At 49.0% G+C, this 25,293-nt stretch overlaps 1 protein-coding gene across 4 annotated transcripts in view; it reads right to left on the minus strand.

Moving 5' to 3' along the window:
* Window positions 1-114: 114 nt before the first annotated feature.
* The window catches only part of EDC3 (enhancer of mRNA decapping 3), a 25,964-nt gene continuing 785 nt past the window's right edge, over window positions 115-25,293 (minus strand). Inside the window, exons 1-7 of one of the 4 annotated variants that reach the window (XM_041489710.1) lie at window positions 24,887-24,910; window positions 20,522-20,703; window positions 17,734-18,047; window positions 13,216-13,551; window positions 5,952-6,105; window positions 4,363-4,580; window positions 115-3,253 (exon numbers count right to left, since the gene is read on the minus strand). In XM_041489710.1, the coding sequence (XP_041345644.1) occupies window positions 2,919-3,253; window positions 4,363-4,580; window positions 5,952-6,105; window positions 13,216-13,551; window positions 17,734-18,047; window positions 20,522-20,685 (1,521 nt within the window). In that variant the 5' untranslated portion in view covers window positions 20,686-20,703; window positions 24,887-24,910 and the 3' untranslated portion in view covers window positions 115-2,918. Of the gene's footprint in view, window positions 3,254-4,362; window positions 4,581-5,951; window positions 6,106-13,215; window positions 13,552-17,733; window positions 18,048-20,521; window positions 20,704-22,616; window positions 23,667-24,886; window positions 24,911-25,293 lie in introns of those variants that run through there. The other 3 variants (XM_041489707.1, XM_041489709.1, XM_041489708.1) reach the window with 3 other exon arrangements.

Genomic DNA, 25,293 nt, shown 5'->3' on the forward strand with positions numbered 1-25,293 from the left:
AGGGAGATGGTGAAAAATCACCTGGAATCAGTGGGGGGAGAGTGGCCCGGTGTCTGGCCTGGCAGCAGAAGGTTCTAGAAGGAGAGCAGACAAATAAACATCTGCACACAATAGCACACATGAAGAGTTGCACTTTATTTCAGGGCGTGGTCCCCCGCAGCGGCAGGAATTGGTCGTTACAAACATCAGGTCACAAATGGGGTCACCAAGCAGTGCCACGCGCAGTGATCGTCACCTGTCACCAGAGTGGGCCCAGAGCAGCACCCAGGGGCAGCTGCTGTGCTGCTGGGGCAGGTGGGGGTAGGAACTATCCCAAACACAGCTACCACAGTGCTCTGCTCTTGGAATTAACTCTGGCATCATGGGGGGTCTCTGAGTGCTCCAGAAGAGCTGGTACCTCACTTTCCAGGTGCGTGAAGCCAAGAAACAGCTGCAGTGAGGGGAAGTACAGCCAAACACACAAATGTTGCAGGCAGTGAGCACAGCCCCACGCTGCCTGCTGTGCCCTGAACCCTGCACAGATTTGGGAATCCTGTTCCCTACACCAGGGGCTGAACCCCCCTGTTGTGCAACACCGTTCACTTTATTTTTATAGTTCAACGTGGGGAAGCATTTCAAGGCTGGCAACAACCGGGGTCTTGGTGCTTCCCAGAGCTCCATCCCTGCAAAAACACCATCACCTGCCCCAGTGCCTTCCAGGCAGGGCAGCTACACCCTGGACTGTCCCTGCCCTGCTCCTGGTCTGTGTGTACAAGCTACAGTTCAACAGCCAAACCCAGAAAGGGCAGGAAAAACCTGCAGAAAGCAGAAATTGAAACAGCAAGTCTCCTACTGAGTGTCTTGAGCAAAGAGAGTGAAAGGAAGAGGACTAAAGCTAACACTGACTACAGCAACAACCTTTTAACCTGCTGCTGCTCCCGGGTGAAGATCCAAGGAAACAGCCAAAAAACCAAAAAAGGCAGAGGGAAACCTTGTGTTTGTGTTGTGAGTAACCAGTGCTGTCCCAGTCAGAAGCACAGCCTGGTCGGTGCCACCGCAGCTGGGGCTGAACCGTGGGGCACACGTGGCCCTGTGCCCAGGACGGAGGGCACAGCCCCCAGGCAGCAGAGTCCCAGAGCAGCTGAGGGGAAGCAGGGCTGCAGCCAGCCAGGGCACAGCCCCTGGCCCTGCTGAGGTAGATATGGCAACGTGCAGGGGCCAGACCTCGGGGTGAGCCCGGGGCTCAGCAGCCTCCTGGGCCCTCCACACTCCCAGGCTAGACCCAGTAATCGCTTCCTCCGAGCAGGGAAGGCTCTTCCCTCCTCCTCTGGCAGCCCTGGCCTTGGTTCTAACAGAGGGAAGGAAAGATGAGTGCCTGACTAAAGCCCCAGCGTGGGGCACAAGCGGGTCTGTGGGACTGGTCCCACACTGGACTGGTCCCTGTGCTTCAGCCCCACAAGGGATCCAGCTCCTGGGAACAGAGGCAGCACCCAGAGCTCTCCCCGGTGCCAGAGCAGGGCTGGGCGAGGTGGAGGAGCCTGCAGGAGCCCTGGGGATGGGTGAAGTGTGAGAGGAGCAGCAGAGCTCCCAGCACTGCCCATGTTCCCAGCTCCTCCCGAGGAGCAGCTCCCTGGCTCGGCTCTGGGGGCACACAGAGCCAGCAGGGTGGGTGCCCGAGCTGATGCCAAACCAGCAAGCTGGTGGCTCCTCTGCTCGTGCCTGCTCCGGGCACTGCACCCAGGCCAGCAAAAGGAACACAGGAAAGGATAATTCAACATTTCTGGCCAGGCACAGGACAGCAGGGCAGATTTCTGATGGAAATCCCGCCCAGGGAATTCCACAGCCCTCCAGGAGCACAGCAGCTCCCACCACACCCTCTCCTGCCAGCAGACAGGAACCAAAGCCCTCCCCAGGCCAAGCCCACCCCACACACAGGCTTTGATTCCAAGGGGAACGAACAGATCCATGAGCTACTTCCCAAACAATACCAAATGTAGCAGGGATGCTGGAAGGACAGGGGAGCTTACCCTGAACATCACCTGCATCACACAGCACCCAACAACCCCAGAGCAACCTGCCCTGCCCTGCTCCATTCCCCCAGCCCTGGAGCAGCCACTCACCAGGCCAGCGCAGAGAAAGAACAAAAGAAAACAATCCCAAATGCCATGAGGAGGCTGGAAAAGTTCTTTTCCATACCAGGCCTCCACCCCACAGAGGTGGGCTTTGGCCACGAAGCGAACAAAGAAAAGCCAACAGTACATAAGCAGTAAGGCCTAGCTGAGGAAGGACATCAGTGCTCCCAGAGCATGTGGGAGCCCCTGGCTCCTGACACAAGCTCTCCAAACAGGGAACCCTCTCTGTGAGGGGCTGGACGGGCTGGGAAGCAGAGGGAGCTACAACTGCCTTCCAGAACACAAAACAGGGATGGGGCAGTCAGAACCAACATGGGAACCAAACAAGATTTTCCCTCGACACAAGGGATTTCTACACAATCAAGGGATGCTGCTCCCACCAGGATGTCCTTGCTGGGAATAGTCAACCAGAAGGACTCGAAACACATCTCAAAGCTCCAAACCAGCCTTATTTGTACCATGTGCCAGCCAGGGCTGGGCAGCAGCAGGGGACAGACACCATGGTCCTGCACGCTCCTTCATTCCACAGCAGGAGAGAATGAAAACAGCTTTGCAGGAACAATTCGCTTCCTCCTCCTCCTCCTCATTTTCTGTTTGTTGGTTTTTTTTCATCTCATTTTATGATTATTCCATTTTTTCTTTTTAAATACACAGCGTTTCTTCCAGAAGGCAAACCCTCCAGAACTTCACATCCTTTTTTCTTTTCTTTAAGGCGTCACCAGAGTCGACCAGCCGGGATCCAGCGCACAGCTTGGCTTTCACAGAGCTCCTCCTCTCTCCCTTCAGAGCCAGAGTGCTGCACGGGCTCTAAGTGGAGTGCAGGGGGATGACAAATTTGGAGCCAAAGGGTGAGTGGTAGTTGATGCCCACCTCCTGAAAGACCTTCTGGGGAATGCCAATGTCACAGAGGTAGACGCGGCCGGCGCGCTCGCCCAGCGGCAGCGGCAGCCCCAGGGCCAGCGACCACTTGGCGTCGATGCCCAGCTCCATCTCGCTGATGGGGGGGTCTATGCTCAGCACGGGGGCACGGTTCTGGTTGGCCCAGTCCACCACTGCTTTGTACCAAGGCTGGTCTCTCAGGAAGGCATTCTCGTGACAATCCAGGCAGTTGATCACTAAGTCAACCGGGGTGTCTGGGAGGTCTGCAAGAAACACAGACACGGCTGAGAACTGCTGCATTCTCTCACCTGTACTGCACCACTCCTGCTGCATTCCCTCACCTGCTCTGCACCACTCCTGCTGCATTCTCTTACCTGTACTGCACCACTCCTGCTGCATTCCCTCACCTGCTGCATTCTCTCACCTGTACTGCATTCCCCTCACCTGATGGAACATAAAGTCCTTCGTGCAAAACCATAGAATGGTTTGGGTTGGAATGGACCTTAGAGTTCATCTGATCCTACCCCCTGCCATGGGGAGGGACGTTCCAGTGTCCCAGGGTGCTTCAAGCCCCATCCAGCCTGGCCTGGGACACTTCCAGGGATCCAGGGGCAGCCACAGCTGCTTTGGGCAAACTGTTCCAATGTTTTACAATATTTTCACATAGACAAGTAGCTCTGTCAGCACAGCACAGCCCTAACTCCCAGCTTTGTTTCTCCCCAGAAGTTCAAATGAAGCAGCTTGGAAAACAAGTGGTGAGGTGCCAAGCAGAAGCCAGCACTCTCCCAGGAACTGTTTATTCTAGGGAATACTGAGATGGGAATCCTGACAGCTGTTGCAAGTGGCTCAGCAGAGCTGGCTCCTGCTTTGCAGCAGCAGCTGGACACTCATTCCCTCCCAGCTCCAACATGCTGAACAAGGCAGCCCCTTATCCTACCAGAACAGCTCCATACAGCAGCTCTTCCTGACCTCTTCCCACCGGAAACATCTGTGGCAGCACAAGCGCTCCTGTGTCGAGGCTCTGAGTGCCTGCCGTCCCTGCAGCCTCTGGGCAGCCACCCAGGCTTGGCAGTGCCACTAGATGGTGCCAGGGCAGCGGGCAGAAGCCAGCTTTGCTCCCTGGAGGAGCCAGCCCTACTCTCCCTGCAGAAGCCAGCTCTGCTCCCCCTGCAGAAACCACCTCTAGAGAAGCCAGCCCAGCTTCCCCTGGAGAAGCCAGTGCTGCTCTGCCAGGAGAAGTCAGCCTGGCTTCCCCTGGAGAAGCCAGTGCTGCTCTGCCAGGAGAAGCCAGCCCAGCTCCCCCTGGAGAAGGCAGCCCTTGAGAAGCCAGCTCTGCTCCCCCAGCAGAAGCCAGCCCTGCTTGGCCACTGACCTTTGACGCTGGACACCTGCTGGCCCTGTGTCTTGCTGAAGAGGTTGAGCTCGTTGGTGATGGACTCCAGCATCTTGACGAAGTTGGGGAGGAAGAGGATGACGTGCACGTCGTGGTTGGAGAGGTGCCGCCCGCAGCTGATGCCCTGCGCCCCCTTCACGTGGGGGCCGCAGAGCAGCGCCACCGTGGGCCGCTGGTGCACGTTCTTGGGGTTCAGTCTGAAACACAGGCAAAAAAAAAGGGACTGTGAGCAAACCCCAAAGTCTCTTATCTTCTTCCTGCATGAGAAAAAAAACCAACAACTTTTAAAAAACCCAGTAAGATGCAAATTGCCATGTGTTCTGCAAATCTGCCACCGCTCTCCAAAGCAGCCCACATCCTTTTGTGGTGCTGATGCTGCTCCGCCTGCAGGTTCAGAGAAGCTCAGACTTGTTTGGGTGGAAGGGACCCTAAAGGTCTTTCATGGGGCAGGGACACCTTCCACTATCCCAGGCTGCTCCAAGTTCTGTCCAGCCTGGCCATGGACACTCCCAGGGATGGAGCAGCCACAGCTCTGCTAGGCCCTCAGCACTCTCACAGTAAAGAATTCCTTCCACATATTTAACCTAAATTTCCCCTCTTTAAATTCCTGATGAACCCTCTCTGACTTCCTTATAGGCCACTTCAGATACCTGAAGGTTGTTCCAGCCTTCTCTTCCCCTTCCCTGCACCCACAGCTGAGAGCACAAGGTTCCGAAGATTGCAGAAGAAAGCTAAAAATTTGAGGTGAGTTTCCCCATCAGAGGAGTCACAATTAAAAAAGAAGAAAAATTATCTCTACTCCCTAAGCTTCATTAACTGCACAATAAAGTTCAACTGGACTGGAAGGTACCAGGGGAAGCCATGAGGGTTTGCAGCAGGAATTTTAGCTGCCTGTGTGCCATCACTCAGTGCTCTCCATCAAGTGATCAGGTGCTGGTAAAGCACTTCTGAGTAAGTGATCAGGTGCTGGTAAAGCACTCCTGAGTAAGTGATCAGGTGCTGGTAAAGCACTCCTGAGTAAGCAGATGGAGATTGAAGGGTTAATTTTCTTTTTGATAGCAAATAATCTGGAACAGCTATCAACAGCACAAAAACACAGGTGCAGTTCCTGCCCACAGCAACAGCCACAGAAGCAGAGGGAGGGAACAGAGCTCTTCAGGAGTCAGCAAAAGGCACTGAGTGCACTCCAAAGCTGCTGCAAAGAGCCCTCCCAAAGAGCAGGATGTGCTCAGGTGAGCTGCAGATGCCTGAAGAGCTGAGTTAGCCTCACTAAAATCCACGCAGCGCTGCTTTCACAGGCTGCCTTTATTGACAGTGAAATTGTAATGTGCCAAATCAGCAAAGGGAAGGTTCCTTTCTGTGCAGAAAGGAGCTCATCACACATTCTGCAGTGGCTCCATCCACCTCAGGCAGCACCTGTGCAAAGCTCAGCTCCCCAAACAACTCCCAGTGAGGGGGAAGGAAAACCTCAGCAGGGCTTTGTCTGTGAGCCAAGAGCCAAAAGTGGCAGCAGTGAGCTGAGAGGGTCCTGTCAGCCCCTTCCCTCCCCCCAGAGGCCCCAGCTGTACCTGTTGGGCCCCCCCAGGAGGCTCAGGGCCATCTGGCTGGCACACACCCCTGTCATCTCCAGCCTCCTCTCCAGGGTCAGCCCGTGCTTCTCGGCCACCGCCAGCAGCTTCTTGTGCAGCTCGTAGGACACGCTGGGGACCACCAGCCCCGAGTCTGGGGGGCACAGACAGGGGAGGGAGACACAAATGGGGACAGTCAGACACCTCAAAACAGTGGCAGTGAAAAAGTTCATTAACTGTTCACCCACGTTCCTTCCCAAGCCACCAAACGAATCCAAATTATCCTCAGTGAGGCAGAGACAGCTAAACACAAGTGCTGGCTTAAAATAACATTTCCACAAAAGTTCTGTGGGAAATTTTAGTAACACAAGGGCTGAGAAAGCCTTTGGGACTTACAGATGGAATATTAAGTTTTTTCTTAATGGTATCCAGGCCAACAGTGCTTTAACCCACCATAAAGTGCTCCTGGGCACTGTGAAAGTCAGAAGAGCAGCTGTGAAGTACCAAAAAAAGCCTGGATGTTTTATGCTTCCTGACACCAAAATCCCAAGATCACAGCAAAACAAGCAATCCCACACTTGCTGGTAGGTGCCAGAAGAACTTCTCCAGACCCAATAGCTGGATCACAGCACACAGGGGCAGCAGGGAAATGCTCAGAGGATAAACTCTGCAGAAAAACACCTCCCAGGTGCTCTGGAGAGCCTGGGCTAGCGAGCTGGGAAATGCTCCAGCATTTGGATCCAGACAAGAGCAACAAGAGAGGTTTTGTGAAGTGCTGAGAACTGTCCCAGCCTGGCCTGGGACACTTCCAGGGATGTAGGGACAGGCACAGCTTCTCTGGACAACCTGTGCCATCCCCTTATGGGATGGCATCAGAGCTGGAGCACAAGAAGCTCTCAGCTCTTCCCAGGAATGCCAGCTGAGTGCAGCAGCCAGCTCCCACTCTGAGACAGGCAGAGGAGATGCACCATGGAGCAAAAAGGCTGAGGATTAAATCCATGCCTGCTAGAGAAAACATCAGCTCAAAAAGTGTGAGCTCAGTCTCGCCATCAGCATCTCTCCTCCCACCTTGCCCAGTGCACAGCAGCCCTGGGTCACCATCACACTCCCCCTGCTCCCTCTGTCTCTGCACTGGGGGTGACAGTGGCCCACTGAGTGCTCCTGGTAGCCCAGCAGGGCTGGGGCTGCCTGTGCTGCTGGGAAAGAGCTGTGGGAATGTGACAGGGCTGGTGGAAATGCTCCAAGGGGCACAGGCAGCCCTCATGCACCCACCCCAGGAGCAAACGCAGCCGTCCCTCGTGGCTGGGCTCCCCTGCACACAGCAAACACAAGAACCAGCTCTCACAGCCAAGGGCCACATGACAAGAACAGTGTGGATTTGGGCTGTGAGGAATTATTTGTGCTGCTGTATGCCCCCAGGGTGCCCCAGTGTCATGGGTTGTGAGATGTGCCTGGGGTGTGTATTCTATTATCAACTGTTAGAGGTGTATTCTATTATCTTCTGTTTATTGGGCAGTGTTCTTTATCTCCTGCACAATCCTGAGAGCCCCTTAATTTCAAAATTATAACAATTCAGAGAGGATTTACATTTTCCTTTCCAGGGGAGGCTCCTGCCTTCCTTAGCAGACACCTGGCTTTTCAAACCAAGACATCCAGTCAAGCTCCAGCAGAAATGGGAGGTTTTGCACATCCTGGGGTGTTGGAACCCTTCATGCTGAGAATTTTGGATTTTCTGCATTGAAAGACACAGACCCTCAAGAGAACACTACGTTTGAGCTGAAGCCATAGAAAAAGCTTCCAAAATTAATTGATAAACACTGAGATTATAAGTATGTAGTTTAAATAGAAGTGTGTAATATCACATAGTAAAAAACTTACAGTTTAAAGTTTTAAAATATAGTAATATAGATGAGCTAAGATAGAAGTTTTAAGGCAGTGATTAGTCCTTCACAAGTTTAAGTAGTATTGTATAATTGAAAAGTCCACATTACAAGACACAAGTAATTAGTTAAAAGTAACAATAATTTAAGTGTAATTTCTAAATTAGTTTTTCCTTAAAAGACCTTGTAGAGACAGATACAGAGCCATTTTCTAACTTGTTAATGAAATGCTGTAGAACTCACAGCTTGTAAGACTGTAATATAGATAAAAATTAATAAACATCTGAGTCCAAACACCACAAAATACCATCTCTACACATTTAATCCCGACCCAACCATAACAAAAAAAAACAACAAAAAAAAACCCAAACAAAAAACCAAAACCACACAAAAACCCACAAAGAAACAACAAAGCCCCCCCAAAAAGAAACCCCAAAAAAACCCCAAAACAACCCTCAAAAAACAAAAAAAACCCAAAAACAAACCAACCAATCAAACAAAAATAAACACAAAAAACTCCCAAAAAACAAAAAAACCCCAACAAAACAAAAAACCACCAAAGAACCCCAAAAAACCCCTAAGAAACAAAAAAAAACAACGAAAAAACCCAACCCCCCCAAAACAAACAAACAAAAACCCAAGAGCAAAAAAAAACCCCACAAAACAACAGAAAAAACAACCCCATGTTTTCCACCAGAGGTGAACCCAGAGATGTCCCTGCAGGGGGACAGCAAAAGCAGCAGAGGGGACACTGCTGAGCCCCCCTGGAGCTCATCCCTGGCCTCAGCAGCCAGGCCTTGCACACAGAGAGGGCTCCACGTGTGCCACCACTGCCCACGGGGTCACCCTGGCTGCCAGGGCAGGCCAGCAGGCTGTTATCAGCCATGCCTGAGTGCTGATAAGAGCCTGAGCCCTGCAGGAACAACCCTGCCCTGTGCCCGCAGCGGTCACGGTCACCCACCTGCCCCGTGCCATGCCCTGCCCTGTGCCCAATGCGGTCACCGCCTGTCCCATGGGTCACCCACCTGCCCTGTGCCCACAGTGGTCACCGCCTGCCCCTGGGTCACCCACCTGCCCTGTGCCCACAGCGGTCACCGCCTGCCCCTGGGTCACCCACCTGCCCTGTGCCCACAGCGGTCACCGCCTGTCCCATGGGTCATCCACCTGCCCCATGCCTGCAGCAGTCACCACCTGTCCTGTGGGTCACCACCTGCCCCATGGGTGACCCAGCTGTCCCGTGGGTCACCGCCTGCCCCGTGGGTCACCCAGCTGCCCCATGCCACACTGTCAGTCACAGCTCTGCCACTGCTGGCTTTTTTCAAGCTCCAGGGAAGGTTTGCAATGAGTGACCCGAGGTTGGGGTCTCTCCCAGCGTCATTGCTGACCCCACAAGAGGGAGATCCCAATCTCTACTTTTGCTCCATCAGAAGCACCCACGAATCCCCTGCTCAAATGCGGCACCAAGTCCCTGAAGTAGAAGGACAAACCAGACAATCTCCACCCTGTGTGCACCCAGCTCAGCACAGATCTCGTGTCCTCTGCACATCCTTCCCTCAGCCAGCAGCTTCAGGAAAACTGCCTTTGCCATGGGCTGGCTGGCACCAGGGGGTTAACACGAGGCACTGATGGAGTGGCATTTAGCACGCCAGCCTGTCCTAATTGCTGCCTCTCAGGAGCAGCTGAAATGCCAGGAGAACTTCCCTTCTCTGCCCTCACGCAAGGTCCAACCAGTCAGACTGGCTCATCAAAAGCAAGCCCAGGGAGTTAAATAAACTCTGGCAGAGTAAAGCCACTAACAATAACACCACTGCCACAAAACTGAAGCTCTGCCAACTTTAATTATGTTTGGGTTGGACAGGGCACCTTTATTGTTTGCTAATGAAGGCAATAAAATAAATTAGCCCAGGCCTTTTAATATTAAATAAATGTATTTTACAGCTGCCTGGGAAAAAAAAAACAAAAACAAAACACAAGGCAAATATAGACTGAATGGTTTTGTGACATGCAGAGTGACACTGGGTTGATAAAAACATCCCAAGGCAGCAGAAGAGCTGAGTTAACTCTGCAGAAGTTAAAGAATTAGGAGTTTTTCCCCAGACTAGCCCTGTAATGCTGCTGGGATGCCCAAATGCTTCCCAAGCTTGCAGTGGCAGGGAAAAAGGTTGACACTAGAGGAACTCAAGAGGCTGGATCCCATATTTCCCTTGGCCATTTCAGCAGCTCTCTAGTTCCAGTTCTCTGCTAAAATAAATCCAGGCAATGGCTCAGGCAGAACTGGACTCAGCACCTCCTGCAAGCTGTCCTGACATCATCAGTTCTTTCCTTTGGCAATGAGTAATGCCAGGTCCCAACTCCAGGTCCAGAGCCTCACAGTGTGACAGTCTGGAGCTCTTGTCCACACCAGGCACAGGATACATTCCCTGCTGCCTTCTGCTGGTGATAAAGCTGGAACCACCTGCCTGCAGACTCAGCCAAACACATTTACTGCCCCTCAAACAACATAACTTTAAGGGCTGCTTTTGTTAATCATCGTTGTTTTTAATTACAGCAAATCCCACCAGAGTTCTGGCTGACCTTCCAGTGTGAGCCTCTCCCAGCATTAGTGCACAATTCCCTCCAACTGAGCAAAAAAACTGTCAGAGGGACAAAGGGACTCTGCCCCAGGCCCACTGTTTGCTGCTGAAGCAAAATTGAGGAGAGTGAAAGTTTTCTCTCTCCTCAAAGCAGCCCAGAATACTTCACACATTCAATATTCACATCCAGCCACAGAAGAGCTAAAAGAGGAGAAAAGTCAGTCAAGGACAGGGAAAGAAAAATCCTTTCCAAAGGAAAAGCCACACTGTGGGCATCACCCTCAGGGCACACCCAGCCTCTGATCCTGGCACAAAGCTCTGCCTGCGCCTGCACCTCCTCATTGTGAAGGAAAGGCTTGTTTGAAGAACAGACCCTCCTGCAAACTCCTCTGAGCTCCAACACTCCTGCACAATGTTGGCTCTGCTGAGGACCTGCTCCCAAAACACAGAGATGTTCAAACACAGGAGTTTTAGTGCCAACAGGAGAAACAGAGACAACACACATTTAAATTCTCTGCAAGTAGAAAAAGGCAGCTCACACCTTATGCAAGGAACAGCCTTTCCAGGGAGGCAGTTTTTGCCAAACAGTTGCATTTCCCAGTAAATAAAGAGACAGATCAACAGCAGCCAGCCCAAACCACCAGTGAAGACTAATGATGTATTTAGGAGGGATTCACATGTGGAGTCCCAGAGATGGACTTAGCTCAGTTACAATCACCTGCTAAGTTCTATTAGCTCCAGGTTTTCACTTTGGCTTGGACCAGATTCCCACCTTCTTCATTCCCTGCTCACTTGTAAAACACAGGGTTGTTTTAGAAGTGTTTTACTTGACAGCCTAGCTCCACACAAAACCAGCTCTCAGAAAAGCATCCCAGTGGAATGAAGTGTTTATCCCACACACACCAAGTTCTTTCAGTCAGCAATAAAATCCCAGGCTGGAAGTCCTGCAGGTGAGCCTTTTGGGGAACTCAAAAGACTGACTCAAAACTGACATCAGCAGTTTGGTTTTACCTCTGTAGCATCCTCCACGGCATCAAAAAGCAGGCAGGGATCCAGAGACAGGGATCCCAAAGTGCCAAGAGCTGGATATGAACTCCCTGCCAATCTCCAGCATCAGTTTTGTGCTGTTGCAGCAGACAGAGAATCACTGTCTCAGTCAGAATCACTGTCTCACTGTCTCTATTAACACAATCATCTCTCAGACTGGCCCAGGGTGGAAAAAAAAAAAAACAAGAGAAAGAAGTGCTTTGTCATAACTAGGAAGTGCTTTTTGCAAGGAGAGCTTCCCTTAGGAAACCAGAAAAAACTCTGCAGGGAGAATCCTGCCACAGACACATCCAAAACCAAAAAGGCTTTTGGGGCTCCTGGCACTCATTTAATCACCAGCTGCTCTTTGAGCCACTGAGAGGCAGGCTGCCTACAGCTCAGCATCCTCCTTCCAGCTGCTAAACAAAGGGATTGGGAGAGCAGCAAACAGGATTGGGTTTCCAACCCTGAATTTACTCACTGCTGCTCAGTGCATGGTGGTTTTCCTCCCAGGAATTCTGCTGCTAGAATCCCCTATCAGCCATCCTGCTCAGACTGGCTGCCAACAGTGGCTTAGCTTTTGTTTCAAACTAGACATCCACAGAGGCCCTGTCTCCTCTCAAACAAGCCAGCTGGAAGATGGATTGACAAGTATGAAATTTGAAAAACCCCACAAGATAGACAAGAAACCACACAGCAAATGGAGAGGTGCTTGTTCACACAGCACAGAGGTCATCAGTGTGGCTTCTTCCACAGAGAGATGCTGAAAGCTTGGGGAGATTTAAAAAGCAAGAGGTTAAATTAAGCAGGAAAAAAAGCCATTAATCCTGAACTCTCACTGCTGCCTCAGGAAGTCTTAAAATCATGAAAGACAAAGCAGTGGGGGAAAGTCTCACTGCATGTTTCTTTCACTTTTCCTGGAGGATTCCTGCAAACACAACACTGAGCTGCTACAACCCACGGTGTTTTCCTCTCACCCAAGAGCAGGATGGGACACTAGGAAGAGGAATGACAGAAATGGAGAACTAGGACATTGTTATACACCAGAACCATTAAAAAAAGAGACTTTTCAAAACTGAAAAGCAGCAGATCATTACAAATCCATCAGCTTCCTCCCCTGAAGCGTTTCACACCCCAGATGGAATTCCCAGGCAGAGGACGAATGACAGCCCAAGGAGCTGCTCACACTTCTGCTCAGGCTACCAGAATATCAGTTGGTTTGAGTCCCTGCAAGAAGAGTTGACATCTGATTTCTTTCTGATGTGGAAAAGAAACACTCCTAAAATGCCAAATTTCCTTCACTCCCACATTTTCCAAGTGCTTAAAATCAAAGGCAAGATATCCCAAGGAGACTAAAGTTACCTGGAATTTGGACTAAATGTGCCATAAGTCCTTTTTACATGAACTATATTTAAATCCCCACAGAAATGGAGAACTACAGCCCAAGGAGTGCCAGAAGCACAGGAAATCTCCTGCAACCACGAAAGCACAAATCCTGAGCCCATCCCTCTGTCCCTCTCCGGAGGGTTCCCCAGGCTACTGAAATCAAAGCAAGGATTCAAACACCTCTTACTCAGTTCCCAACCATCAGCTTTGCTCTCTGCTGGAGCAACACTTACTTTGCTGCCCTCTCTGAGTATTTCTCTCAGAAACACTGCAAAGAAAGGCTGTGTGTGGACACACAAATCCAGCCTTGCTTGGGCCACATCAAGCTGACCCCTCACAGCAAAAATGCACGGTGTGTGCCCCCAAAAGCAGCAGTTTGGGTCCTTATGAGGAACATACCCGTGCAGAACTCCTTGTTGGGGTTCTGGGGTACCACAATCCTCCTGTAGACGATGGGCTCCGACTCCAGGATGTTCTCGTCGTGCCGGTAGCGGGCGGGTTTCTCGTTGGGGGTCCCTCGGGAGCGGGTGCCGCTCCTCCTCTCGTAAGTCTCGATCTCTTCAAACACAGCTGCCTTGTCAAAAAGGGCCAGGTTGCCCTCAAAATCGAAATCGGTGTCTGGGATTTCATCAATGTCATCCCCAAAGCATTCATCATCCTTGCTCTTCATCTGCCCATTCTTCAGGCCGCTCTTCTTCGGGGTCACCTGGTTCGGGTGGCGGCTGCTGGATGACCCTAAGCCAAAAGAAAAGCAAGGTGGGAGTGTGTCCTAAAAGGGAAAAAGGCACTTCTTGTGGCAGAGGGGAGCTCCTGCTTACAGTCCCCTCACCCAAGGGGTGCTCACCATGGAGCTCAGCCCTGGAGCTGGCACTACTTAGGCTCAGCTAAGCCAGCAGGAAATAGAACATCAGATAGAAAATAGAACACCAACAGAAAATAGAGCATCAGCAAAGAGACTTTCAGGGACTTCCCTCCACCAGCCAGGTTAGAAAAACAGGCTTGCCCACAGCAGCAAAAGAGGTGTTTCTCCAGGTTTTATTTAATCCCAGTGCCACACCAGTGGCAAGGTAACCAGCTGTGACCTAGGAGTTTTCCCATGTTCAGGCAGGTGTGTGACCCAAGCCCTTCTCTGGAATTCCCCTAAATTTCAGAAACCACTGTAGGTGTTTCCTTCCCTGTTAATGATTTTTAAGGGAGAACTACAAACCCTGAATAGAAAAGATCTCTTTTTCCTCAACCTTGATGTAATTTCTGTGATATGACACACAGTCCATTGCCCCATTCCTGTTTCACTCTCCTCCTCACCCATTACCTGGTGTTTTGGAATACACTTCTTTCCAACCACAAGTCATTGGGAAAGCTCAAATTCTCTGGAGTGAGACTGATGAAAGTCTCCTCCTTAGAGCTGGAGATGAAGAACTGATGCAAATATACAATTATGAGCTCAACATATCCTTTACTTGCCCATTCCATCCTTTGTCCTTCAGGTCCAGATAACGTTATTCTGTTTGTCCTTCCCAGTGTTACATCTTCAAATACTAGAAAATATTTCAGCCCAATTCCTGTAGTTATAACAATCACCTACAGTGTCCAACAGATGGAGTAAGTTATCAAGCCAGAGCTCTTGCTCTACTAACATTTCCTGCTGTTTAAGATAATCCCTTTTGTGACGGATTTATACAAATGAGTTTGAGAGAATCGGTTTGATAACACAGAAACAAAGAATTTCATGCCATCCAAGGAGACTTTCAAACATCCCAAAAGATTTGCAGCAGGCACAAACTCCACCAGCACCCTTCCTGTCCCCTTACAAGTCCAGTTTCAGCATGTCCAACTCCAGTCATGCTGAAATGTGATTTCCTGAGGATGTGTACCTGGTTTATTTTCAGTCAGAGATGCATTGCCCCAGCAAGAATTTATTTCAGACAGTGGGGCTTGCTTTTTCTCCAGAACTGGTTAATAACTAACCTGAAAGCTTTCCCAGTCACCACAGCAAGATCCTAAGTCTGCCAGGCCTTGCAGAATAACCATTTCCCATTAAGAAAAAAATCCCAGACATCCTTCTCAAATGATAATGCACCTTTTCTCTTGGAAGAACAGACAGCAAAATTCCAGCACTGTGGTGATAAAACAGGATTTAGGAGAGAGGAAAGGGTAAGGCTTGCCAGGAAGGAGAATTTCAGTAGGCACACTGCAACCACTCATTTATGTGCATGGTTTTGAAAGCTTTTGGTACCAACTTCCACTCTGTCCCAGACAAAGGGCTCCCAAACCAAAGGTGACACAAAGCTGGACAGGATTTGGTTTGGAACTAAACTGCCACTGCTGGCAGAGCACACAGCTGCTGCTCCAAAGGAGGAAAACGAGGAATGCAAACACAACAGGCCCCAGTTCTCCCAACGTTCAGGAACTGCAGCTCAAGCAGGAGCCAAGGGACTCTCAGGGTTCAGGTGGACAAGCTGGAGCCTGCACTGCCACAAAGGCAAAGCCAGCCTGCTGCTCGTGTCAGTGGCAAGAGTTTGGCCAGCTCAGACTGCTCCTGCCACATCCTCTGCAAACAGCTCCACACTCCCCTCAGCTGCCCCAGAACTCAGAGTGGCTGTCCAGTGGGACAGGAGCAGCTGATGTAGGCACAGAATGCTGATGGAATGAAGCTGCACCAGAAAAGCTGGAGAACAATGGCTGCAAAGCTCCCTGCAGCCACAAAGAATGGAAGCCAGGAGCCCACCTCATCAAAATGTGGTGGGCAGCTCCCTGACCCATCCTGAGCTCTGCAATGCTGCTGACCCACCCAGCTCTGCCCTGGCTGCCCCACAGCCCCCTAACAAGGCACACAGAATGTGGCACAGGCCTCCAAGGAGCTGGGAGAAAAGTTAGGAGCTGTTCCTCTTCAAGCATCGCCTTTTAGACAGGAAAAAATGACAGCTGGTTCTGCTCAGGGAAAAGAAAAGAGGCAAAAAAAGGGCAAGGGGAGGAAAGCAAAGCCAGGCTGCAGAAAGGCAGATCTCCTATTCCAGCTGCTTCTGGATCACAGCTTCCAGTGCTCTGCCTTGCATGAGGAGAGCTCCACTCCAAGCTGGCACACACAAAAGCACCTCCCTCACAAGACAAACAATCCTTCCCGGGCTTTTTTTTTGTTTCTGAGGAATAACAACCCTTTCACGTACAGCACACAAGCAAACAAAGTCTCCAGCGAGCTGGCTGCCTTCCTGAGAGATCCCTGTGGGAGGCTTTGCTGGCAGCCCTGGCACCACGAGCCCGGTGCCAGCACGGCAGCAGAGCCATTGTTGGGAAACCTGCGCTGGTGTTTGGTGTTTATTGATTCCTGTCACACCACGGCTCCAAAGGGGAATTCTGGCCCTCACTTGGCACGCTAGAGGCCAACAAGAGGTCAACTTTCAGCTGTAGGACCCAAGCTCTGGATGACATCTCAGTCCTGCACTCCTGCACAAAGCCAGGCCCAATTCCATCCCCCTCCTAAAACTCACATATCACTCACCCCACTCTCCAAATACACATTTTACAGGGTAAGACATCCCTTCTCTACCTCCTGTATTCCAAAATGAACCCAAGCCAACACCTAGGACCTCGCTCAACCTGCCTCAAAGTCTGTAAAAGTCACCTGCTGTGCTCATGTAAACCCGAGCTGTTTGTGGGCTGAAGCTGACAAGTCCTAACTCTGCTCACCCCAAATCTACCACACATCCTGGAAGGGGTAAAAATATCCCAGTTGCTGGTAAGGGAGAAAGACTTCCAGAGGACTAGGAATTTCTCCTGAAAACCACAGCCTTACAGCTGTTTCACTGGCCTGGCCCACCTTGGTTTGTTTCTTTTGCAAGAAAATGAAATCATGGAATTACTCTGGATGCACACCAAGGCTTCAACAATTAGTCATGGAAATATGCTGGATGTTCACTGAAATCTCAGGAAATAGATTATGAGAGTCAGGAAAGGAAGACAGCTCAGGGGGCTTTGAGGAAAAAAGTGAACAAAGCCAGTTTTGGCCCAATTTTGAAGATTTTATCAAGAGAAATAAAAACAAGGGATGCTCTAATTTTACATCACCCTCATTAATTCATATTTTTAACGACACAGCCAAAACCCATTTGTAATTATGTACAGGGTGATGTTGTAATAGGTTATGGGTATAGAAGCCTTAAGTAGAAAAGCTTGGGGAGATTTAAAAAGCAAGAGGTTAAATTAAGCAGGAAAAAAAGCCATTAATCCTGAACTCTCACTGCTGCCTCAGGAAGTCTTAAAATCATGAAAGACAAAACAGTGGGGGAAAGTCTCACTGCATGTTTCTTTCACTTTTCCTGGAGGATTCCTGCAAACACAACACTGAGCTGCTACAACCCACGGTGTTTTCCTCCCACTTGAGGACCATATTGCAGTTTGTAGCAGCTCCTTTCAGAGGAAAAGGCTGGAAGCTGGGCAATCTTCAAACAGGAAAGATAGCAAAATGAGGAAATCTTTGGAACTGGCATTAGACATTTTCTGCACAGACAGAATCACTAAGATGGAAGAGACCTTTAAGATCATTGAGTCCAAGCCATGCCCTAACACCACCTCAACTAGACTACAGCACTGAGTGCCACATCCAGTCTTGTTTTAAACACATCCAGGGATGGTGACTCCATCACCTCTCCAGGCAGACAAATCCAGTACTTTATCCCTCTTTCAGTAAAAAACCTTTTCCTAACATCCAACCAAAATTTAAGACTGTGTCCTCTCATTCTGTCAGGAACAAGAGACCAATTTCCAAACCAAGACAACCCTCACCTGACTACAACCACCTTTCAGGTGGGCTCAGAAATATACTTTATTTCAAAATGACCCCCAGGTGGGCCAGGGGAAGCTCCCAGCAAAGCCTGGTGGCAAAGGGAAGATGCTGGAGCAGGACAGCCCCACACTCACAGGAGTTGTGCCTCCGCCGGAAGCCTTTGGACTGGCTCAGCGTTTCCATGTGTCGATCCATGTAGCTCTTGGAGCACTGCTGCTGTGGTGAGATGACAATGTCCTGGCTCTTCATGTCTGTCCTCCTGGGGATGTTCTGTGGGGCACTGCTGGACATGGGTTTCTTCAGCACCTTGCCAGTGCCGTTCTGGCTGGGCCCCACCTGGCAGCCCACCCCTGGCATGGCCGTGTCCATGTGCTGCGAGTCCCCGCATTGCCTGCTGTCCCCCGGCCCCGGGATCTCCAGGATCTTCAGCTCAGTGATGTCACCTGCCCTAAAAACAGCACGAGAACAGCAGGAATTTAGCACACACCCTGGCAGGAAAAACCCTCCTGAGGAAAAACATCGGTGTCCAATGGGATTGTTCTGATGTCACCATCAATTAAAACGGGGAATAAAAAGATTTTAATGCTCAAACATACGCAAACATCAAAATGTTCAGCTGAAATAGCAAATCTTCAAAATAACCACTTCAGTATGCCTGCACTGCACCTGGATTTTGTTTGAAAGGTTCTGCAGCTGAAACAGGAATCAGTCAAGCAAAAAATGGAAGCAACTGGCCCAGAGCTTTGCAGAAATCTGCATTAATTTAACAGTTCCCAGCTAATTAATTGCTCTCAGCCCTGAGGCTACTATTACTTTTAATCCATTTCTGCAGAAAGCTACCCTCAGATCAGAGCTGTTCATGCTCAGACAAGGAGGATACTTCCCATTTCCAAAGAAAAAAGGATAAAGAAAACTAATCTAGCACTGGGCACCAGCCAAAAGACAACAAAGGAGTGATTCTAAAGCCCTCCATTTGCACTGATTGCAAGGCAGAAGTCAGGAATTAGGCTCTTCAGCTTCAACTCAGCATTTGTCCAAGGGGGATGTGAAAGCAGAGAGACTTCCACCCATCCCCTGTCTGCCACCAGTGCCTCTCTTCAAAATCCAAGGGGAAAAAATAAATTCCGAGTGCTGACTTTGTGGAGTCAGTGCTACTGAAAAAGGAGTGACTCAGAGCCTTAAGTACAACACTTCAGGGAACAGGAGAACGGCACCGAGGAGTGATTCCTACTCATGGCTCTGAAGCACAGGGTTAGCAGGAACGGGTGGGACACAACTGCCGAGCAAAGCTGGGAAAAAGCACCTCAGCCCCTCTGCTACAACACAACAGAAATCAAAATCCTAGCAAGATAAAGAAATAAAATATAGATTAATAAAAATTATAAATGAAAATATATATATTTATCATATATAATATATTCAAATAGAAAATACTTAACATACATTAAATACATATCTATTTTTATATATTATACCATATTATATATTATAGATTTATATATATATTATAGATTGATATCTATTAATAATTTCAGAAGTACATTTTATATAATATATAATATTATAAATAAAATTACACATATTTCTTATAAATGTATATATAATATATTTCATATATTTAGATATAGTTTATCTATTATAGATAATACATTAATTATTTTTAAATTTACAAATATATTTATATCTAAAAATATTATACTATAGTAATATATATTATAAAAATATAGTAAAACTTACAATGAGTAATTTTAAATGATTTGCATTAAAACATCTAGAACACAGTAGAACAAAAAATTAATAAACCAAGAACCACTTCTAGTGGTTTACAATTTCAGTGGGTTTGGGTCACCAGTCTGAGATGCCACAATTTGGGATTTCCCAGCTCTGAGGAGTGTGCTGGGCTCAGTGTGGCCAATCCCCTGCACTCACTCCCTGCTGGGAGACACGATCAGGAGAAGGCTAAAGCAGCCTAAAACCTTCACAGGGTAGAAAGAAAAATGTTCATTTTTTGTGCTGGTGAATGCTTTGCATCACTTCCCTAAATGTCTCTCTTGCAAAACTATGGCAACAATTAAGAAATAGCTTGACTTCTAATTGTAATAGCATAAATGATGATATCTGTATTATCTCATCCTTCTCATAAAGCTAAAAATAAAAGTTTTTAAAACTCCTCTCAGTTACCCCATCCCTAAATTAAAATAGTGCAGGATCCCTGCTCCAGCAGAACCAGAGCTGGCACTGCAGGAGGGCTCAGCCACCATGGAATGGTGTCACAGACATATTTTATGAAAAATCCTTTTGCCAGGATCTTTTCTCCTGAGAATCTGGGAAGCTTCAGCCTCTCCATGTTTTGTTGCTTTGGAATATGATTTATAGAATTGTTTACCCAGTGTGTGAAATTGTTTTTGCTTGGTGACCAATGGCAGCCACCTGTGTTGAGGCTGTGAGCAGTCACAAGCTTTTGTTTTTTCCTTTCCTTTCCTTTCCCTTTCCTTTCCCTTTCCTACCTTCTGAAGGATCCTTTCTCTCTACTCTTTTTAGTATAGTTTTAGTATAGCATTTAAATATAATATCGTAATATAATAATAAATCAGCCTTCTGAAACATGGAGTCAAGATTCTCATCTCTTCCCTCGTCTTGAGACCCTCGAACTCAACCATGGGATGGCACCACCCTGACCCACAGGGGGTCAGCTCCTGCTCTGACTCTGGCAGGGTTGTTTTGTACTACTGCATTTCTTTTTTTCCTAATAAAGAACTGTTATTCCTACTCCCATATCTTTGCCAGAGAGCCCCTTAATTTCCAAAATTATAACAATTCAGAGGGAGAGGGTTTACATTTCCCACTCTAGGAGAGGCTCCTGCCTTCCTCAGCAGACTTTCCAAACCAAGAGCCCAGAGTGGGGGCAAGGCAGGCACTCACCTGAAGGTGACCTCTGGCACGAGGCATTTGACGCCGTTGTGGAAGGGCCGCGTGAGGGAGATGGTCTGGCTGACCTGATCCACAGCAGACACCCTGCCCTGGTACACTCCCAGGCTCTCCCCACAGTTAATGGACACGATGCTGCCCAGCCAGTCCGTGGCCATGGTTCTGGCACAGAGCCGCTGCAACGAGATGCACAAAGGCACAACCTGAATCAGCACCCGCTGCCCCGGAGCCCTGCCAGGCTCTGCTGGCTCCTCTCTCCTTGGTGGGGAGGAAATGACATCCCAACCATCCCAGGCAGTGTGTAAATCCCAGGATAATACAAAATAATTTACAATAAATCATAAATATTGATTTTGGGGCTTTGCCTTCCCCATTGTTTGGCAGATTTTTGTCTGACCAGCTGATTTCAAGATCCAAAAGAAATATTCAGTGTTTCGTCCTGCCTTGTGGATATTTTCCTTTTGCCATTTTCACAAGCTAGAAATGAAACTCGAGATTCAATTTTAGTAAGGAGGTAATATAAGATGTTCACAAAAGTCCCTGAAGGCCTACAAATAAAGATCTGCAGATCTTTGCTTGACCAGCTGAATTCAAAATCCAAAAGAAATATTTAGTGTTTTGTCCTGCCTTGTGGATATTCTCTTTCCAACCTGGAAACGAAACTCCAGTTAATTTTAGTAAGGAGGTAATGTAAGATGTTCACAAAAGCCCCTGAAGGGCTTCAAATAAAGATCCACAGATCTTTGTTTGACTGGCTGAATTCAAAACCCAGAAGAAATATTTAGTGTTTTGTCCTGCCTGTGGATACTCTCCTGTTGCCTCTTCCCAAGCTGGAAATGAAACTTGAGACAATTTTAGTAAGGAGGTGATATAAGAAAGATGATCACAAAAGCCCCTAAAGGGCTACAAATAAAGACCTGCTCTATAAGAAAGGTGTCCACAAAAGCCCCTGGAGACCTTCAAAGAAAGGTCTGCAGATCTTTGTCTGACTGGGGACTGTCTGTCTGAATTCAAAATCCAAAAGGAATATTCAGTGTTCCATCCTGCCTGTGGATATTCTCCTGTTGCCTTTTCCCCAGTCAGGAAATGAAACTCCAGATAATTTTAGTAAGGAGGTGATAGAAGATGTTCACAAAAGCCCCTGAAGGCCTTCAAATAAGGATCTGCAGATCTCTGTTTGACTGGCTGAATTCAAAATCCAAAATAAATATTTAAGTGTTTCGTCCTGCCTGTGGATATTCTCCTTTTCTTTGGTGGATATTGCCTTTTCCCAAGCTGGAAATGAAATTCCAGATAACTTTAGTAAGGAGGTGATATAAAAAAGACACTCACAAAAGACCCTGAAGGCCTTCAAATAAAGATCTGCTCTTATATCACCTCCTAACTAAAATCATCTCAAGTTTCATTTCCAGGCTGGGAAAAAGGCAACATTCCCTGTGATTTCAAACTGGGAATTTCTCTTCACTTCCCTGATTTCATTTCCAGGCTGGGATAAAGGCAACACTCCCTGTGATTCCAAACTGGGAATTTCTCTTCACTTCCCAGATTTCATTTCCAGTCTGGGATAAAGGCAACATTCCCTGTGATTCCAAACTGGGAATTTCTCTTCACTTCCCTGGTTTTGGCAGATGGACACCGGGGCAGAACAGCTCCTGTGAATTTTCAGGATTGATCTCTGCACATGCAAATGAAAAGCAAAATCTTTCAGGGAACAGAGATACAGGGCAGGAGGGGAACCCTAACCAACAGAGAAACACAAAAAAGGAGGGGAAATCCCCAAAAATTGGAATGCAGGAGAAAAGCAGCAAAGGCAGCATCAGCATCACTGCCACAATTAGATAAATGAATTAAAAAATAGTTGCTCTGCTTCCCAGCACTCGAGTTCTGTCAGAAGCAGGGAGGAAAAACTCCAATTTGTTTAGACAGATGTTTCCAACACTGCTGGAAGCAGCTAAAGAGCTCCTTTGATCCCAGATTTCGCAGTGACAGGCTCACGAGCATCACAGAGAACAGGAGACATGACAAGCTCCTAAATGCATAGATTTGCCTTTCATGCTGCAATCAAAGAGGGAGAATGTTTGATATTTACTGTGAGCAGCACAAAGAAACACAGGAGACAGCCCAGGGAGATCAACTTCCATGTAAAAATCACATTTCTGGAAGAGGCAGCTGGAGTCTCTGCAAGCTGAGCCTCATGGAAAAAGATGCAAGGGGAAAGAAAAAACCTGGGTGAGGAAAAAAAAAAAAAATCTCACTTCCCCCAGGTTTCACAGGCTGAAAACAGGGGATGCTTCAAAGGGAAGAAAACATTAAATTTGGTCACAAAGCCATAAATTCCTCAGGAGCAGGCTCCTCTCCTTCCTGTGGCTGTGTGTTGATGTTAACCCACGATGAGAATGCCTGCATTCCAAGGAGATGGCTGACCCTCAAAACACAGATAACACATCCCTGGGTATCCACAGGAAAGCTAAAGCTTCATTCCATTTCCTGTTTTCTTTTTAATCTCCCTTAGGAAACATGGGAAGGAGCTCAGCACACATCATCACCTTACAGGGATCCTTCTGAACAACAAGAGCCTCCTTTTAGCAGAAAACCACCCAACAATAAATCTGTGTTTGAGTGCAAATAGAAATGAAACTATCCTGGGTTGGATTGGGGGGTGGCTGTGTCCCTGCAGGAAAATATAGGGAACCCCACAGGAAAACACAGGGATCCCAAATATTGTAAATATGGTAAATATGGTAAATATTGTAACTAAGTGGAACAACCACAGCCCCACAGGTAAACACAGGGGCCACACAAGGTAAAAAGGGGAACCCCCAAGGTGAAAAGGGGGATCCCCCATGGATAAACATGGGGAACCCCCAAAAATAAACACAGGGAACCCCCAAAAACAAATACAGGGATATCCCATGGATAAACACAGGGAACCCTTCATGGATAAACAGAGGGAACTCCCCACGGATAAACACAGGGGACCCCCCAAAAATAAACACAGACACCTCCCATGTATGAACTCAGGGAACCCTCATGGATAAACATGGGGAATCCCATGGATAAACAGAGAACCCTCCCATGGATAAACACGGGGAATCCCCAAAAATAAACACAGGGAACCTCCCAAAATAAATACAGGGATATCCCATGGATAAACACAGGGAACCCCCAAAAATAAACACAGGGATATCCCATGGATAAACACAGGGACCCCCCCAAAAATAAACACAGACCCCTCCCACGGCTAAACATGGGGAACCCCCAAAAATAAACACAGACCCCCCCCCCCCCAGTGGATGAATACGGGGAACCCCCCAAAACTAAACACAGGGAAGCTCCCAAAAAATAAACACAGGGATACCCCATGTATAAACACGGGGAACCCCCAAAAATAAACACAGGGATATCCCATGGATAAACACAGGGAGCCCTTCATGGATAAAGAGAGGGGAACCCCCATGGATAAACACAGGAAACCCCATGGAAAAACACAGGGAACCCCCAAAAATAAACACAGACCCTTCCCATGGATAAACACATGGAAACCCCCAAAAATAAACATAGACCCCTCCCATGGCTAAACACGGGGAACCCCCAAAAATAAACACAGACCACCCCCCTCCAATGGATAAACACGGGGAACACCCCAAAAATAAACACAGGGAACCTCCCAAAAAATAAACACAGGGATATCCCATGGATAAACACAGGGAACCCCTCATGGATAAACAGAGGGGAACCCCATGGATAAACACAGGGAACCCCCCTCCAGATAAACACAGGGAACCCCCAAAAATAAACACAGACCCCTCCCATGGATAAACACAGGGAACCCCCCAAAAATAAACAAGGGAACACCCCCATGGATAAACACAGGGAGCCTTCTTTGGATGAACACAGGGAACCCCCAAAAATAAGCACTAGGATATCCCATGGAAAAACACAGGGAACCCCCATGGATAAACACAGGGTCCCCCCAAAACACAAGACGCCCCCAGAAGCAAACACAGCCCCCCACAGAGATAAACACAGGGCCCCCATAGGTAAACACAGGGAGCTTCATATAGAAACAGGGGCCCCCCACAGGCAAACATGGCCCCCCAAATGTAAACACAGCAACCTCGAGCAAGCACGGGACTCAAACACAGTTTAACCCCTTGTAAACCACAGCCGCCCCACAGGCCTCCCGCCCCGTGCCTCCCCCGGCCCCACCTCCCCACCACGGCCCGCTCGGGCCGGGCAGGGCCTGGCGCCGCCACCGCGCCTCACGGCAGTCCAGCAGAGCCCCAGCCCCCCGGGAAGGCACTGTGGCACCCAGCCCGCCCCCTCGGGACCGCCGGGCCGTGCCGCCGTGGCCCTCACCCGCCGCCGCCGCTCCCGCCTCACCGCGGCCCCTCCGCCTCACAGACGCTAGGCGTGACGCCACTTCCGGTCCCGCCCCCCGCGCGGCGCTCCGGCCGCCGGCGGGGCCATAGAGACGGCGTGGGAGCCGCGCTGTGCGCATGCGCAGTGCCCGCGCCAGGGGCCCTCCGGCAGCTGTCACACCTGTGTCACACACCTGTCACACACCTGTCACACCCGTGTCACACACCTGTCACACACCTGTCACACCTGTGTCACACACCTGTCACACACCTGTCACACACCCGTCACACACACCTGGCACACACCTGTCACACCTGTGTCACACACCTGTCACACACCTGTCACACACACCTGTGTCACACCTGTCACACACCTGTCCCCTCTCTCCCTCCATCATATCCATC

The sequence above is a fragment of the Pyrgilauda ruficollis genome, unplaced genomic scaffold (assembly GCF_017590135.1).
Source record: "Pyrgilauda ruficollis isolate IOZ18807 unplaced genomic scaffold, ASM1759013v1 scaffold96, whole genome shotgun sequence".
Classification (NCBI taxonomy): domain Eukaryota; kingdom Metazoa; phylum Chordata; class Aves; order Passeriformes; family Passeridae; genus Pyrgilauda; species Pyrgilauda ruficollis.